Source organism: Gavia stellata, chromosome 17 (assembly GCF_030936135.1).
Source record: "Gavia stellata isolate bGavSte3 chromosome 17, bGavSte3.hap2, whole genome shotgun sequence".
Classification (NCBI taxonomy): Eukaryota; Metazoa; Chordata; class Aves; order Gaviiformes; family Gaviidae; genus Gavia; species Gavia stellata.
The window spans coordinates 15,896,485-15,914,100 of NC_082610.1; the positions used below are offsets into that span (position 1 = coordinate 15,896,485).

General features: G+C 42.2%; 2 protein-coding genes across 3 annotated transcripts in view; both read right to left on the reverse strand.

Annotated features, from left to right (window-relative positions):
* Positions 1-220: 220 nt before the first annotated feature.
* On the reverse strand, positions 221-2,106 carry KCNJ11 (potassium inwardly rectifying channel subfamily J member 11). 2 transcript variants are annotated; one of them, XM_059826156.1, is made up of 2 exons: positions 1,794-2,106; positions 221-1,754 (listed from the first exon to the last, which is right to left on the reverse strand). In XM_059826156.1, the coding sequence occupies exons 1-2, from the start codon at positions 2,101-2,103 to the stop codon at positions 901-903; spliced, it is 1,164 nt and encodes a 387-aa protein (XP_059682139.1). In that variant the 5' UTR covers positions 2,104-2,106; the 3' UTR covers positions 221-900. The 2 variants fall into 2 exon arrangements, with proteins under 2 accessions (XP_059682139.1, XP_009818490.2); XM_009820188.2 differs by having other exon boundaries at positions 221-2,106.
* A 5,520-nt stretch (positions 2,107-7,626) lies between these two features.
* The window catches only part of ABCC8 (ATP binding cassette subfamily C member 8), an 81,173-nt gene continuing 71,183 nt past the window's right edge, over positions 7,627-17,616 (reverse strand). The window contains exons 32-39 of the mRNA XM_059826155.1: positions 17,150-17,270; positions 16,848-16,978; positions 16,201-16,279; positions 15,200-15,308; positions 13,519-13,622; positions 12,619-12,752; positions 11,228-11,290; positions 7,627-8,214 (exon numbers count right to left, since the gene is read on the reverse strand). Coding sequence (XP_059682138.1) covers positions 8,077-8,214; positions 11,228-11,290; positions 12,619-12,752; positions 13,519-13,622; positions 15,200-15,308; positions 16,201-16,279; positions 16,848-16,978; positions 17,150-17,270 — 879 coding nt within the window. The 3' untranslated portion in view covers positions 7,627-8,076. The remainder of the gene's footprint in view (positions 8,215-11,227; positions 11,291-12,618; positions 12,753-13,518; positions 13,623-15,199; positions 15,309-16,200; positions 16,280-16,847; positions 16,979-17,149; positions 17,271-17,616) is intronic.

Consider the following 17,616-nt stretch of genomic DNA (forward strand, 5'->3'; position numbering starts at 1 on the left):
CCCTGATTATCTAACAGAATTTACTCTGAGAGATTAATTTTTTTACTGGGTATCCTATTGCCATGCGGTGCTGTGTGTGGAGGGGATGTTGCTTCTCTTCGTTTAGACAATTAGAACACAGATTTTTTCCTATTTATAATTCATTTCAGTTGTATACTATCTGCTACTCTTTTTAAAGGCAAAGCATTGCTTACTATCAGAAATGTACAGTCCAAAAAGGTATTCCTGAATGTTTTATTTTGGAAATGTAAAGGGTTTTAAAATAAACAAAAGTAAATATTCAAACACATTTCATATTGCATGTGGTAGGAGTGGCTCCATACGATACAATATGGATGAAGCAAATCTGGCAGTTAATTTCTTTGAGACATAGCATATAATACATAGACACTTCCAGATCTGGTCTTGTGTCATACATAACATTGCCTGACCTTTTTGTTATACTTTAAATTCAGCCTACTTTATCAATTATTAGTATTTTATTTTACTATATTGATTGTTCAAGTTAGAAAAAAAACAGTTAAAAACTACCGACTTCAGGACAGTGCAAGACCCTAAGTACTGCAATTTCTGAAGATAAATATACATTTATTTTTTGAGAAAATATGTCATTACCTGCAGATTAATCAACACAAAATGATCGTGCAATTAAATAGGACAGTTCTGAATTGAAATTTAAAGCTGCAGACCATGTTTCTCCTACTCTCAGTGCTGCCTGAAATCTCTCACACCTTTAAAAAAATATAATTAGCTTTAGATTTATCCCACAATAAATAACACCAGAACATACCTTGTGCTACCAACCTGAATTTAAAAAAAAGTAAGAGGCCACGTCAGTGTTTTGAGTTTATGACATCTTTCAGACACAAAGCCCTAACAGAGTTTCCCAGTCAAAAGGCATCAGGAAGGCTCATTGCTTATGGTAAACTTGGGCTTTAGCTTGACAGACCTCTTCCTTATTGTGCCTTTAGGGGAAAATGGCATGGTGTCCATAATGCTCTTGTCCTCCTCCAGCTGCCTAGCAGTGCACGAAGGGGTGGGCACTTTCACTGTGTTGCCAAATTTAGAGTAGTCCACAGAGTATCGCCCATCTTCCTCTGCCACGATGGGCACAAACCTTTGGCCCCAGAGGATTTCATCTGCCAGGTAGGAGGTTCTGGCTTGAGTGGTGATGCCGGTGGTCTCCACCACCCCTTCCAAGATGACGATGATCTCCAGGTCCTCATGGTGGTGAAGGTTCAGGGGGGAGATGTCGTAGAGGGGGCTGTTCTTGTCTATCACGTGGTAGATGATGAGTGGGGAGACGAGGAAGATGCTGTTGCCCCCCACGGGGTTCTCCATCTGGATGTCAATCTGGTTGAGGGGCACCACCTCCCCCTCCAGGCTGGCGGTCTTCTTCACCACCTGCATGCGGATGGTGGCGCTGATGATCATGCTCTTCCGGAGGTCCCCCACCCGCAGCATGAAGCAGAGCTTGCCCTCACGCAGGGCGATGACCGCGTGCTTGCTGAAGATGAGGGTCTCGGCCCGGCGGTGGGCCTGCGCAGTCTTCATGAAGATGCAGCCCAGCATGATGGCGTTGATCACCAGCCCCACGATGTTCTGCACGATCAGCACCAGGATGGCGGCCGGGCACTCCTCCGTCACCATGCGTCCCCCAAAGCCGATTGTCACCTGCACCTCAATAGAGAAGAGGAAGGCGGAGGTGAAGGAGTGGATGCTGGTCACGCAGGGCACAAAGCCGGCCGGGGCCCCTGCCGCCCCCTCTCTGGGGTCGCGCTGCAGCCGGGTGCTGTGGTCCAGGTCTCCGTGGGCGAAGGCGATGAGCCACCAGACCATGCCGAAGAGCAGCCAGCTGCAGAGGAAGGACATGGTGAAGATGAGCAGCGTGTGGGGCCACTTGAGGTCCACCAGGGTGGTGAAGACGTCCTGGAGGAAGCGCCCCTGCTCCCGGATGTTTTTATGGGCCACGTTGCAGGCACCGTTCTTGCCCACGAAACGCGCCCGCCGCTCCCGGGCGCGGTACCGGGCATGATCCGGCACATCCTCCGCCAGCCGGGTCAGCACGTACTCCTCGGGGATGATCCCCTTCCTCGACAGCATGGCTCCCCGCCGCCGCTCCGCCGCTCAGCGCCGCCCCATGCAGCCGCCGCTCCGCCGGGGGCGGGAGTGTGTGGGGGGGTGGAGGACGGCCGCGCCGCGGGGGCCGAGCGGGTGCACGGCGCCGCCGCAGCCCCCGCCGCAGCCGGCCCCGGCAGCGCGGCGGCGGCGGGGAGGTGGCGGGGTGCGCGGCGGCCACCAGGCGGCACCGCCGAGGCCGGGAGCGGCCGAGCCCGGCCTCACACGCCGGGAACCGGCGTGTGAGGCCGGGCTCGGCCGCTCCCGGCCTCGATGTTGCGGTCCCCGAGCCGGTACCGGCTCCTCGGCGAGCCCCCAGCGGAGGGACGAGGGGCTGAGGCGTTCCCGCGCGCGCCTCCGCGCAACGGTCGTTGGGCAACGGGCGCAACGGAAGACGGTTAAAAGCCGTTGGGCGCCGCTCCTCAGCGTCGCCCTGTGGGAAGGGACGGGGGGAGCCGAGTCCCGGATTGCTCCCCGGTGAGCGCTGGGTGCGTTTCTTTACCCTTTTACCTCAGGTTTTGGGGGTTTTTTTTTTGGTTTTGGCTTTTTTTTCCCTGAGGAAGGGGGAGGTCGGTTTTCGGGCCGCGGTGGTGTGAGCGATCCCCTTTTCCCCAGAGCCGATATCTGTAAATATTTGTTCGAGGATGGATTTGCTGCCAGTACCTGGCTTCCATTAACAGCCGTTCTTTCGCGGGATGGTGTGCTTTCAGGTTGGGCAATTATTCTGTGAAATAGAAAACAAAATGATGCTGGGGGTTTTTTTAAAGGAAATCTTTAACGCAGAAAAAAATCCTGAAATTCACCTGCGTGTCTTTCTGTAAGTAGAGGGAAAACATTCATCTAGTGAGTCGGGCAGGCAGAGGTGGGAAATTTGCTTGAAGAGGCCAAGTCCAAGGACGTAATGCTTAAACAGAGACCTGGAACTAAAAGGGCTCCTTCCCCCTTACAAAATTTGCTAGAGTTATTTAGCCTTGGCTAAGGAAGGATTTTTTCTGAAAGAAGCAGCTCATGAAATGATGCAAGTTGTGACTGCTCAGGAAAAATCTACTGTCCAAATAGCAGTAAATGTTGCAAACAAATGATCCGTCCACAAATGGTTATCCCACAGTGACGTGAACTTCCAGAGGGACGTCAAAATCGCCAGAAGAGGTGACGAAAGGAGGCAGGAAGCTAAATTTGTGTGCGGCAGTATGATGGCTCGGTGCAGATAAGTGCATACATGTGCATGCGTATAAGGATGTATCTCTGTGACAAGATGCGTTATTCAAAAACACTCTGATGTTACTGCTCCACTGTTCAAATAGCAATATTCGCATTCGCGTGTTTACCTTCTCTGATTTAAATATTTTGTTTCTAGTTCAGTTTAGACACCAAAGTTGTAGAGCTGCTAAAGCATCCAAGGATATTCTGGATAAGAGGTTTTTCTTTAGTGCCAGTGGGTTTATGATTATATTTTTCTAATTCTATGTGTCCATGGACTTGCCTTTCAGTTTTGGCTCTAAGTGCTTTGGTACATACTGTGAGCAGTTATTGGCACCAATTGCCTGGGGAAAGCAATCGCCCGGTTGACGGTTGGGAGCCAGACCGTTGGGGTTGAAATTAACTTTGACCACCTACAGCTACTTACTGTGGCCCACCTAGGGATTTCAGAATAGTGTTTTTAAGTAATCTGAGCAGTCGTTATAAGTCTTGTAATCAAATGATTACTATTACTTTAGACTATTTCTACATTTTATGTATGAATAGTTGCATGTCCTTGGACACATCCATTCCTTTTGGAGGGGTCAATTTCCCAATACTCCACACTTTCTCTTGTTCTGGGTCATCTTTCTTGCTGCTTTGATGAATAAAACTCAAATGCCAACAAGGTGCCCTGGCACCTGGCTGCCAGGCCACTGAGCTTCGCCAAAGATAAGTCCCCTTTCTCTGTATCACATTGTCTGCTAGACATTTTTTGTGTGCTTGCTCTGAATATGTCACCTGCACCTACACTTTTACTTTAAGTACATGATTTATATATACAATTTAACTTAGAAAATACTTTTCTTTCTAAAACTTTAAAAAAAAAACAAATGGATGAAATAATTTGAAGATTTATTTGTCAAAGGTGTGGTTCTCCAGCTGATGGCAGATCATAGTTACTTCCAGCATTTTGAAGTGAGCATAAAAAGGCTCTGTAACACCATGCAGTTCATTGGTAACATTTCACACTCTTTTGCAGAGATGGACATAGGTATTCAAAAGGCAGTCATGCCTCTCGTCTCATTTTTCCTTACTCTTTTCTAATGATTGTATTATTCTGTACCTTTTCCTCCAGAGGCCGGTAACTACATAACTACATGAATGTAGAATGAAAAAAAAATGCATCGGGGAGGGTTGTTTTAAAGGGAAAGGTGAATTGCTTCATAGTCTGGTGCTAGGAATGACCCACAGAGCCTGCTACAGCAAGGAATGTTGCATGAACACACTCACCATGCTGGTTTTAGGAATCCTGAACTCTGTTGAGCTAGAAGGGTGTTTCCTTGTTTCCACTTCTGCTCTTTACTGGGACTGACATTTGCCACTTCTTTTCTTTCACCTCTGAGCACTTGTTGGCTGAGATGGGACAGCAAAGCAAGTGGCTTCTGCTGAAGAATTTCTAGAGCAGAATGAAAAGAAGCCCTGTCTTTGTGGATCAAGTGACAGATACTTAAAAGAAAAAAGTGACAGATCTTCTGAGTGAGCCAACATATTTGTGTTAAGAGCTGCTGAACAAATTGGGCTCACAGGAGCAAACAATCCCACTGTGTAGTATTAAATCATGAGGGGTAAGTTTTTCCACCCAAAAAAATAGGTTTTACATTTCAAAACTCCCCCCGCCCCGATTTATCCTGATTTTAATGGCTATCAAAGAAGATATTACTATAACTGTTAAATTAAAATTTAGTTGGCACCATGCTATTTCTCTGCCTTCAGAAGCAGACCTTTCTTTCAAAGGCTACACAGCATTAGTCTAACATGAATTAAGCCTCACAAATCACTTTGCTAGACAGAAGAAAAGAGATCGGAGTTGGTTATGCAAAGCCACAGAGGAAGGCATAAGCAAAGCTGGGATGAGGGCTAAGGTAGCAGGCATGCTGTGCTTCTTGGCCTCCCAAGGAAAGAGCATTCCCCTGGAAATAACTAGAACAGGATGAAGTGGCCACGCTTAGACAGGTTATAAAGGTTTTTGTGTAATGGGAGCATTTACAGAAAACAAAATAAAACAAACCCTAGTTGCATCTCCATTGGCAGCCTATCCCACTAACACCTTTGGGACTGAGCCGAGGCCTATCTTGGAGGAGAAATGAAAGTCTGGACATGGCTCTGGGGTGGTCTTGCACCCATTTTAGTCCAGCACTTTGCTCAGTAATGCTTCATTGCCATACAAAATGCATTTGTGAGCCCAATTCAATAGCAACTTCTGGAACACCTGCCTTGAGGCAACAGGTTCAATGACTCCCCTAATGGTAGTGAGCCTCCCACCATAGAATCATTTTCTTGGATACTGCTTCTGGTCACTGTTGAGCCTATAACCCTTTGGAGTTAGGGGGCAGAAGCTCCCTGGGACTTGGCCCCATATAAACAAGACTAGATAACATGTGCTGAGGAAATCTGAAGTGTGTTCTGTCCAAGTGGTAGCTAAGAGGCATCCCTGTTCACACATATTTATCCAGCAGTGTGGTACCATTAAAAAGATAAATAATCATTGAATATGAACCAACCCCCTTACCCTACTCTCCTGCAATGCTGCTTTGTGAAATATAAGCCCCATTTCCAATGGAAATGTATGACACTTGCACTTCGAGTTCTTATTTCTTAATACTGCAAGATATAATACAGTCATCTTAGCGATATGCTGTGTCCTTTAGTCCCTTGCATTCCTTTCCAGGTAAGGTTGTCAGAAGCTTGTGGAGTAGGAGCTAGTCCAAATTGCTGTGTCAAATCCCAGGCACTTTATTAAAAGCATATGAAACCTCACTTCTCTGTATCTCTCCTCCTGCCATTAGGATTTAGGATCTTCCACAAATGGTTGCAAAGCTTCTGAGAATCTCTCTCTGCACCACGAATTTGAGATGTCCTGCAGAGTGGCGTTTTCCTAAGCCTTTACAGGATGAGATTCTGCCTTAGACCAGTGCTGGGCAGCTATCAGACAGCACGCACAGTAGCTGTGATAGAAACCTGCTCTGCACTCACTGGGCCCTTCTGCTATCCTGGAAGGATAGTCACCTGTCTCCCGTGTCTTCTCTCTTAGCCGTAATGGATGCCTGGGATCCCAGGGTGAAAACACACCAATAGTTCCGCAGCTATTTTTCCTTTGAAGCTGCCCAGCAAAATGATTCCCTGGAGGAGGAGATGTCTCCCAACTGCCCATTTTTTCTCTCCAGCTGGAGCAGGCAATACTCAGCAGACAGAGCTCATGCATTTCCTCTGCATAACTGTATTCTATCTCCCCACTTTTACTGTTGTTTATCCTACACTCTCCTGTTGGTTATATGTCCTCTGGCCCCAGTTTAATGTCATTAGGTATTGCACAAATAACAGCAGGCAGTTGCTGCAAATACTCCACTCTGGAACTGGTAACTCTACATAAACAGCAACAACAGTTCTTCAAGTTTTCCTTGCTCTCTACTGCAGTGCTAGAAGAGAAGCAATGCATTAAAAATATCACATATCCTGTGAAAACACTGAGATATCTTTTTCCAGAAAATCAAGCCTTTAAAAAACAGATTCCAAATTAATTGAGCAGGCTAAAGAGAGAAAAAAAAGAGAAAGGAGTTTTCCCAAGTGCTAGGAATTCTTCAAAAAAGGGGAAGAGGACAAAAGTGGATGTAAAGCCAAAGTTGTTATAACAAGAGTAATGGTGAAAAATTCCTTGTAGCCTTCTATTGGGTCATTGGCATTCTAACCCCTTAGCAAGTAATAAATCCTGGAATGATTGTCACAAGGAATTGACAGGGCAGGGATAAGCGGTTGTCCAGTCAAATTAGGATAATTTCAGTGGTTACAAGTTATCTTAATAAGTATACATAATTTATCGGTAAGGATGACAGTGAATCTAGAAACAGTGTGACAGTGGGTGAAATATGTGAGACTAGGAGACAAGGAGTCAGGCTCTCATGGCTCTGAGCTCCAGTGAAAGGTTTAATATTGTTTATTTAGCAGATTGGGAGGGATAATTTCCAGATGAATTGGTATGTCTGTACTGGTCTGGAAACAGTGTGCATTAAACACTGATACTTTATCACAGCCTGCCTCCTCTTTGCTTCCTCACAGTTTGGGAGGGAGCCTGGCTCAGTCCCGTTTGGGATCAGTATAATATGATTCAATGGGGGTAGAGGTGAGGCAGCCTAAGAAAGACTAAAGGAATCAGGTTGTGATTAATTTCTAAAAGGTATTAAAGGAGAGACCAAGAGACACAGGCGCTATCAATAAACCACAATATTAAAAAAGTTTTATAGATTTTATATTTAGATATTAAAGATTTACAGAGTCATATGATTAAGGGAGATACAAGCTTTTGAGAAATACCTTTGGTATATAATTTTTCCTTCTGCATTTAGTCAGTCATAAGTGTTATGTACAGTAGGGCTATGACACATAAAAAATAACATGTTAATAAAATGACAGGAGAGGTTTAAGAGTTACATAAAAACTCCATGCTGGCTATGTTTGTTTGATGTGTATCCTGTCATATTTCACCCATGTAGTTTGTTTCAGCCATATTTCATGATTCTTTGGTAGCAAATAAAAAGAGTAGTAGAAGTATACAAAAAGGAAAGTACATGGATAATTCATTAATGTTTCAGATGAAGAAAAATGGCTCATTTTATTAAAAAAGGAAAACCTCAATTTATTATGAAATAATATTTATTTACAGGTATTTTACATATTTAGAAAATAATACAATCATACTTTAAAATGCTTCATTTATTTTTATTACTTATCTGCTTGTACAAAAGAAGCAAAGACACTGTCTTCTTGTTCTAGCAGAACCTCAGGCTTGTCATATTCCAAAATAACCCCTCTCTTCATTACAATAACCAAATCTGCATTGAGGATCGTGTGCACACGGTGCTGAAAAACAAAGAAACAAAATGCCAGTTCAGTGTAGCTATCGAATATATTCCGGGATAAGACAGACTTCCAGAAATTAATTTTCCTTTCAAGTTCAAGTTTGATTAAGGCTACTTAGCCTACTTTTCACCCTAATTTACTGTGCAAATACTGCAGATAAATATACAGGCCAAGAGCCACATGGATATTCAAGTACCTAAATTGCGCATAGGTACTTGAGTATGAATCATCATATGAGTTCAGGCTACAATGTCCCTAGTCCGGAGTCCTGCCACCAAGCATTACCACAAGAAAGTAGCCAGGAAGAGTGGGAACAGGGCAAGTGAATGCGGTACAGCATGCGGGTACTCTCCCAGTCCTGGGCTACGTCTAGATTGGGGGGGAGTTCCTGAGCTTGGTGTGGTTTGTCTATTTGTAAAACTGAATAGATCTCACTCCTAAGACCTTGCCCACATCTTCTCTTGAGCTTTCATGAACATTTTGCATCCATCTCCTTAGGAAAAGATTTTTCCAGGTTTGCTCCCCACTGCATGAACAAGTACCCCTTTTTGTATGCTCTGGGCCTTGCTGCTCAGAGCTTCATCTGATGCCTTTTTCCCCCGCCTCATGATTTTGCAGACCTCTCTCATATGTCTTTATGTTGTCCTTCTTCCAGGCAGAAGAGGCCTAGCCTACTGAGCTGCTCCCCTTAAGGAGCAGTTCCACACCTCCAATCGTCCCTGTGCTTCTCAATATTTTTCAGTTGTAATGTGTCATTCTGGGGATGAGGAGACTGGAACTACATACGATATTCAAGGTTTGTGCGAACTATGGACTTATACAGTGGTATGATGTTTTCTTTTTTGTCCTCTACTCTTTTCCTAGTAAGCCCTAACATTTGATTAACTTACTAGGAAGAAACCTCCCCAGTTTTTTCCACAGTGAATACTGAAAATAATTAACTTAGTTTTTCTGCAATACCATTATCTTTCCCCAGCATTCCTTTCATGTATTGATCATCAAATGGCCCCACAGATTGACAGACTTCTTGCCCCCGGTGTGTTTTGGGGATTCATGGATTCATTATTAGTTTTGATGGCTTCCAGAAGCTGCTCTCATACTTTTTTTTTTTGCCTGCCTTACTGCATTTTCACGTGTAACATGCCAGAACTTATGATAATTTCTGTGTTCTTTATTTGGCTATGAGTTCAGTTTTTACAAGAATGCCTTCTTGTTTTTAATAGTCTTTTTTATTTGTTTAGCCATACCAGCTTCTTTCTAGCCTTACTCAAGCCTTTCCTAATAAATACCATGCATTGGCTCTGGGATTTTTGAATAAAATCCTTCAGTAATTTCCATGATCCCTGTAGATTCAATTTTCTTCACTTCCTCTTTTAGCTTTTTTCCGCCCCCTCCCCATTTATTTTTGGGTTTTGCTTTTAGCAAGCCTCCTCATTTTTACAGAATTCCACATTTTGAAGTTAAGTGTAACTGCACCGGATTTTTTTGGGTCTGCATTACTCCTGTAGGGATATTTAATCTCAGAATACTGTGGTCCCTGTTACACCTTCACTCTTCACCTATAAGGTTCCTAATCAGACCTTGGGCACCCTCAGTACCAAAACAACTCTCAAATTTCCTTCTGTGGCTTCCTAGCCAGATGTTCCATGAAATAATCACTGATGGCATCTACAAATCTCATCTCTGCTGCAGTCCTTCTGCGACATTTATCCAGTCCACAGGCGGGGGACGGAAATGAAATATCACGTTCCAGTTGCACTTGCTGCCCTTGTTGTCTGATCTCTTTGAGTATAACACAATCACTGCTGCCATCCTGGTAAAGCAACATAGATGATAATACAGACCTAATGCTATATTCTTCCTATTCCTATTCTTCCTAAGCACAAATTAGGAATATATAGCTTCCTCTGAAAAAAAAACCCCAAAACACTACACAAAACCTGCTGAAAACCCCATGTTATGTTTCTCTTACAGAGTGTTTTGAATACAAACCCACCTGCTGTAAACCACATTTACATTTGGAAGTAAAAACATTCAAAGTAAGTTTATTCCAAAATACTGTTTGTTTGAACTGTGCAGTTTAAAACTCACTAAGAGAGTGAAAGACTAATAAAACTTTCTCAGCCTATGCCCAAACAAACTGAAAAAGATACATACATGCAAAATGCAGTGCAACTCAGAATTTTCATGCACAGAAATCAGGAATTTTCATGCTTATGATTCCTTTGCTTTTTTCATAATGACACACTGAATGGATACCATAAGATAAATTAAGTTTTCTATTACACATTTGCTAGGTGAAAATAAAAAGATGCTGTAAGATCCCTGAGCATAGATTTCTTGACTTGTGTTTAATTTTTAAATGTTAAGAAGCATAATGACTTTATTTTACCTCCCTGAACTATGTGTATTTTTAGAAAATAGAGGATTGAAAAATATGTATTGCATCTGACATATCTGTTGAGCCAACGGCTTTGATTCAGGTCAAATCTCTTTCATAAACAGTTTTTGTATAGCTACTCGAGATCTTCGTATAATCACTTCAAGAATATGCAAACTTAAATTCAATCACTGTCAACAGGGATGGAATGTTTATTTTTAACAGTTAATAAGATTCTCACTTATTTGTTTAAATTCTGAAACATAATTGCTTTATCCAGTGGCAGAACTGTCACACATGTTTACTTGATGAAACTTATTCTTACATTTCACAGTAGTTAAAGTTATATTATATCTTAAATTGGCGTAAAATGGGTAACAGAAAATAGACTGCATGCTTAGATTACATGCCTTTACAGGCAACCACTCTTAGCATCACGCAACACATTTAAGAAGCTGCTGTTATGCATTTAAATAAGAAAGTAGTTTAAAATGGAAAGGAAAGCTTAGACTTAAACACCACATTAAAAGATTAATGGCCAAATTAACAGGTTTATTAACATTGACAAGAATTGACTAGTGTGGCACTTCTGATTCTTGTTTGCATTAGAATGGCAGCAGAGACTGTACTTACTGCTATTGTAACCACAGTACGGTCAGCAAACGCAGTCATGACTACCTTCTGGAGAATGTTCTCCTATGTAAAGAAAAACATTTGTTGCTTTTCAAACAACAGAAGTTACACGGGAGACACACAGACATTAAGAAGGCTTAAGGAACCACTCATTAGTCCATGCTTTTATTGATCCTTCGCTGCAGAACTGACAAATTAACTGCATGTCAGAGCCTGGTCTCCAGTTAGACAGCCCTGCTCGCTCCTGCCACCCCCACTGCCTCTGGGCTTCAGCACACAGAGCTGTGCTCTGGCTCCCAAACCCCCGCTACCCTGACCTCAGTTTTGCAGTGAGGAAATCGAAGGTGAATTCAGGGTGCTGCCAGGCTGCCTGCATGCTGGCGCCTCTGCAGAGCGTTCTTCACCCTGCTGGAAGCCCAGGAACGTCCCAGCACACTGGGGACATCTAACACCAGGGGGTGGCAGGGATAAGCAAGGGAGTGTGCTGTACCTGGCATATTTAACAGTGGTTAAACACAATGGTCTTAACATACATAGTTCTCACTCAACAAATACTCATCCTTTGCTATTTGGGAAATGTTGTTGTGTACCAAACTGCTGAGAAATGTCACTAGCACAGATACCTTTATTTGCTATCGTCTGTTCTTTAGATATGTAACTATATCCTCAATGTGTCAAAATTCAAAATGTGTTTTAACTGGGCTGTGTACAGTATAATTCCCAACGTTACTGACACCCAACACACTAAGATTTTACAGAACTAAAAGTTGCAGCTGTTATAATAAACCCCTCCAATTATATTCTTTACTCATAGAATGAAGCAGACTGAAACATTTCTCTAACACCTTAACAGAGGGGAAAAAACCTCTAAGAACGTACTGTTCTATTTGGCTAAAATCCAGTCAGTACACTATTATTGTGTGGTTTAACCTCTGTTTAGCAACTTCAGGCAATTAATGCAATAATCCAGTATGTCTTTTGTATGTCTCTGTTTATTTCCTTGACTCTACTTTCAAGCCTTCTACCTGACTTGTCCTGTCCACCATGCTGGGGAAATTTGTCTGCTTGCCAATTTACCCTTCACTGACAATGCCAGCTGACCTTCCAAAGTTTTGTTTACTTTAGGAAATCAAACTGCCAGTGAAAAGAACATGCTTCATTTCCTAATGCAAGCAATGCTGGAATAACTATTAAACCCCTAAAATGACTTAAAACCTCTTTAGATTGGTTATCAATGACTCACAACTACCTGGACTTGTAAACACATCTGCACTAAATATGGTGTAAGCATATTACAGAGTAGACAGAATTGCTTTCCACCTTTTTCTTCGCATATTAACAGTTGTCCCCCCCTCAAGGAAAGCAAGAAATCAGAAACACTCCGAACTCACTGTTGCCATGTCAATAGATGCTGTGGCTTCATCCATGATGAAGATGCTCGTCTTCCGCACAAAAGCCCTTGCTAGGCAGAACAGCTGTCTTTGGCCCTGGCTAAAGTTTTCACCCCCTTCTGTGACTATAGCATCTGGAAATGATATGGCAAAAACAGTATTTATGGGGTGTGCATGTCTGTGGGTCAGAGGGTCAGATCAGAGTAGAGCATATGGTTGGAAAATAATGACTCACTTGCAGCATAAAGATTTTCAAAGAAACATCTCACAGGTCTACAGCTGCTGGTGACCCAATTTTGCCTGCTTATTTCCATTGTTCAAAACAACCAGTACTTCTGTCTCACTATATTCTTTATTCTGTTAGACATCAAAGTAGCTAAGGATGTTTAAAAGTGAGTTTCTTTGGAACATGTGCAGTCTAGGACACTGCATCCCCCTGTCAAAGTGGCATCCATCATTTCTTTAACCTAAGGCTTTACCATTTTTAAGGTGGTTTTTTTTTGCATGGCCAAATGATTCACACCTTTAAGCTTTTGAAATCTTCCTCCCTGAACACGACTATTGGAAAATACAAAAGAACATATTCTAGATAACACCTGACTTCTTGACACCTTATTTAAATTCACAAGACCCATAAACCTCAATGCTTCATAACGAAGACATACTGAAATAATAATTTTACCATTGATTTCTATAGAAACATGATTCTGCCCCACAGGTGCAGTTGGTAAGGGAGTTAGATGGATATAGGACCTTTGCCTGCAGGCAAGCACTTTTCGTCACCTTCCATAAACCTAAAAAGCTTTTTCTTCAGCAACTACCTTTTTAATAAATAGTAAATGTGAACCAGCAATGTTGTGAACACTGGAAGCGATTTTCTCAGGAAGGAACTCTTATTACCTAGGCCCCCAGGCAGCGCTTTCACCACATGCTTGAGCTGTGCTATTTCCAACGCTTCCCACAGCATGCTGTCAGTGCACTTCTTCTCAGGGTCCAAGTTAAACCTACAGTTATGTGCAATTCAAGAATATCAGTCAATATAAACTTCTGCAACGTATTTCTTCTTTTAGTGTGCTTTGAAACAAACTTGCAAATAATCAGAATCATATGCTAAAGATCTGGGCTTCATTCAGATCTATCATTGATATAAATCCACTGAATTTTGCAGACTTAGTCAACATTTATACCAATGTGATTAAGAACAAGATCTGACTCTCAGTTGAGCAGAACGGGAAAAGCTTCCTGTTTTGCAGATATCTTTGTGGTTTTAGAATTTATTTTGTTCTGAATAAAGTAAAGAAATTCTTATGTTTTACTAGAAAAAGCTGTGAAGGAAAAAAACTGTGAATATAATCAGTTTAAATTAACATTAATTTTTAAACAAAGGCCAAAATTCTACCATCTCTCCTTTTAAATCCACTGTCTCCTTGTTCTTTACTGATATAGAAATGCTAAGCAAAACAATCAAGCTTCATACTGAATTATGAAATGCAAGTCTTTGCTACAACTGAACAAATCCTGGATTTATGAACAGATGAATGCTATTTTAGCTTGCTGTAGCACAGAAATGATAGCAACAAATGTGAATGTCATATCATATTAATATATAGAATGATAATCAGAAATAAAAAAATTCAATGGTGCATAACACTTTATTTTTACTTTTTACTCCCACTGTATGTGCTGTGAATGACCGATGCTGGCCTAAATAAATTTTTAATAGGTTAATTAACTAAACAAAGTTATACAGTCAGCTCATCGTCTGACATGAATGAATCATGTTCTATACAGGCAAGCTTAGGAGATAATCTTGGGATCTGTATTGGTGTGGAGTCAGCAAACCACAGCAGCCTGTATCATTTTCAGTGAACTCTAATGACTTATGTAGAAACTGTAACTACAGGTGATGTAATTCTGCACTGAGGATTGTACTGTTCCTTTCTAAGGTAAATGCCACAGCCATAGGGAAGGACATTTGCTGGAAACCGTGGAGCTTTTTTCTACTGTTTCTACTGCATCATCCTCTCAGAGAAAGAGGATTCTTACAGATATTCTCACAGATGAAATAACATTTCAAAGACTAGAAGAGCAACACAGATAGAGGCCCCAGGATAAAATACCCCAGACCTCCCCCAGTACTTCTCATATTGTTCTATTGCTTCCTCTTTTTCTACATTAATTTTTTAGTCTGCATTTTTTCCATCTCGTTTTTTAAGGCAGACAGATGAAAAGAGATGTAGGAGGGAAGGTTTCAAGAAGTGCTGGGTGGTTATGGGTATTTGATCAGTGAGCTAAACTGATTACTCAATCCTGGAGGAATAAATAGTGACTTTTCCTACTTCCCAGGCATGGGACGCCTTCTGCCGACAGTGTGCTAACCAGGCTGAGGCACTGGGAAGGTGCAGTCTGGCAGGGGTGCGTAAAAAGCACAGGCAGAAGGCAGCAATCCTCCCTACTCCAACTGAGGAGACCGGAATTGACCAGTTTGCTATCAGCAATTCTCTAAAAGTCATTATATGGTATAATTTATAATGGCATATAAGTCATTATATGGTTTTTATTACTGGTGCTTAATGCTTACCGGATTGTTCCGCTGAATAAAATAGGATCTTGGAGAATGATTGACAGCCTGGATCTCAACGTCTGTAAGGGGAGCTTAGCGATATCTATACCATCAATGATAATCCTTCCTATTCAAAAGAAAATAGATAATCTGCTAGACTGTTTATCATGCCACACAGCTGCTGGCAAAGACATGGCTCACTTTCAGCTTGCAATACAGTACAGCAGGAACAGGCCTTGAATTGCGTATCTCCTTATTTACTAATGAAACAAGTTTTGGTTAAGCACCAAGCACAATGGTCTTGAGACTAAGCCTCAGCTGGGAGGAATACAAAGTATACCTGTAATAGTTTATGAATGGTTAGACACACTACTTCTCTGCTTGACTATGATAAACATCTATCAAATAAGAAGGTAAGAGGTTACTTCAACCAGGGACTAGTTACCAGGGGGAACAAGTGTTTCAAAAAGCCAAATTACCATTAAGCACTTCAAAATTTTATCTCTAAGTACAACTGCCTGGCTCTGCCTAAGGGCCCTGTGGGCAATATGGCTGGGAAACAGGCTAAAATTTTTTGAGATGCACAGGAAGACACTCCGTGAGGCACATGGACATGGCACACATAGCAGGAAACATGGCAGGAAATTCCAGGGCAGCAAGCCAACCTGCAATCCCCAGTTGCTGAGTTTTCTGGGCCCTGTGGGTCCTATCTGTGCCTTGTGCATGGATACTTCATTGTACTTGAAAACCTTCCTCTTTTATGGGGGGAAGGTTTATTGCTTCTACTGTTGTGATTTAACAGCACAAAAGGACTTTTGCTTCTGTCAAGTAGAATTTTTATTAATCCAGCTTATCAATGGCACAGCTGTTAGGTGACAGATAATACCGTATTTAAACAAGGCCAGAGAGCGTGTCCTGCAGATTCAAAAATCGCACTGCAGAGCTGCTGCTGTAAGGAAAGGACTATCAAAGGACCTTTGGGAGCTAAGCTTGACCGATACGCAAAAGTGTAATCTTACCCTCAAAAGTGTCAACCATTCTGAAAAACGCAAGAGAGAAGGAGGATTTTCCACTGCCTGTTCGGCCGCAGATCCCAATCTGTGACACAGAAAGCAGATGAACGTCAGCTGAGCAAAAATGGATAATGTCTGTATTTGACACTTAAGATGCGTGGATGGAGGAGCTGTTCTGATTCATATGATCCTCATGTCCTCCTGACAGGTCAGTCAAACTGAACTGGCCATAACAGAAGTTCACTCTTTGTCTTTAGCGGTCTGAGCATTTAGGGATAAATCAAGGCCAGTCCTATATACAGGAACAATGGGAGAGTGGCAATGATAGGAATAAAGGCAAGAGAGCCACCTGGGAATGATGGAAAATAGGCCTAACACAGTAGGGGGTCACTGTCGCTTTTGGTACTGTGTGCTGACAGCAGGGCACTGGGATACTGAGAAGTGGTGCGTAGTTCTAACTTCTCGCTCTAACGTATGCCTAAACACACCAAACTAAGAAACCCACAGACTCCTTTCCACTGCACTACATTCTTTTAGAGAAAAAAATTCTGTAATTCAGTCATCAAAACATACTGTGGTGCATTTTTTTCAACTTTGTGATTTCTACGATGTGCTAGTCTAAAGAGCTTCTCAGAATCACTGCAGTTCTTTACCTTTTGTCCTGGAGAGATGTGGGCATTGACATGCTTTAGCACTGGCTTTAAGTTGCTGTCATATCGGACACTGAGGTTCTGGATTTGGATCTCTCCTCTGTCTGGCCAGTTCTGGGGAATCTGTGAGGAAGCTGTACCAGGAGCACAGGGAAGGAAAAAAAACCACCAACAAAAAAATCAACCCTCTCATAATAAATTAATCAGCTCATTAAGTGATTTACTACATTTTTCATGGCAATACACTGCAAAATCATTAAAATTTCAGCAAGCTCTTTCTGCATGCTGCACAAAACTGCACTTACAAAGGAGCCCTTCGTAATTTTCAGCTTCTGTTTTGAGAAGGCCATTGATTCTTTTCACTGCACCCAGCTGGATCTCCATGTCAGCCAGGTTACGAACCATCCAATTCAGATAGTTAGACACCTGATGTAAAGCAAATACACTACTAAATTCCAGATTTTTAGTAGTTTGCAACATTTGACCAGCATGCAGTTTATATTCCTCCACAGTAACACTTGTTCAGCCTTAATAAGCTGAAGTTGTGAATGAACTGTATGGTACACTTCAACAGAGTGACAACAATGACTAAAGGTTAAATTGCCTGACTGCAGTGCACAGATGCTTTGGTACTATGGAGGTCTGATCTACACCAACAGGGAAGAGGGAGGGGAACAGTAAAGACAGGTGAAAAGACATCATCTTGGTAACTTAAGGTTTGACAGTCTGGAATGATGTACCGGGGCATAATTACAATTGATACACCGAAAAA

What these genes read in the sequence shown, in the direction of transcription:
- KCNJ11 (XM_009820188.2), bottom strand. Translation starts at nt 2,103, where the DNA reads ATGCTGTCGAGGAAGGGGATCATCCCCGAGGAGTACGTGCTGACCCGG.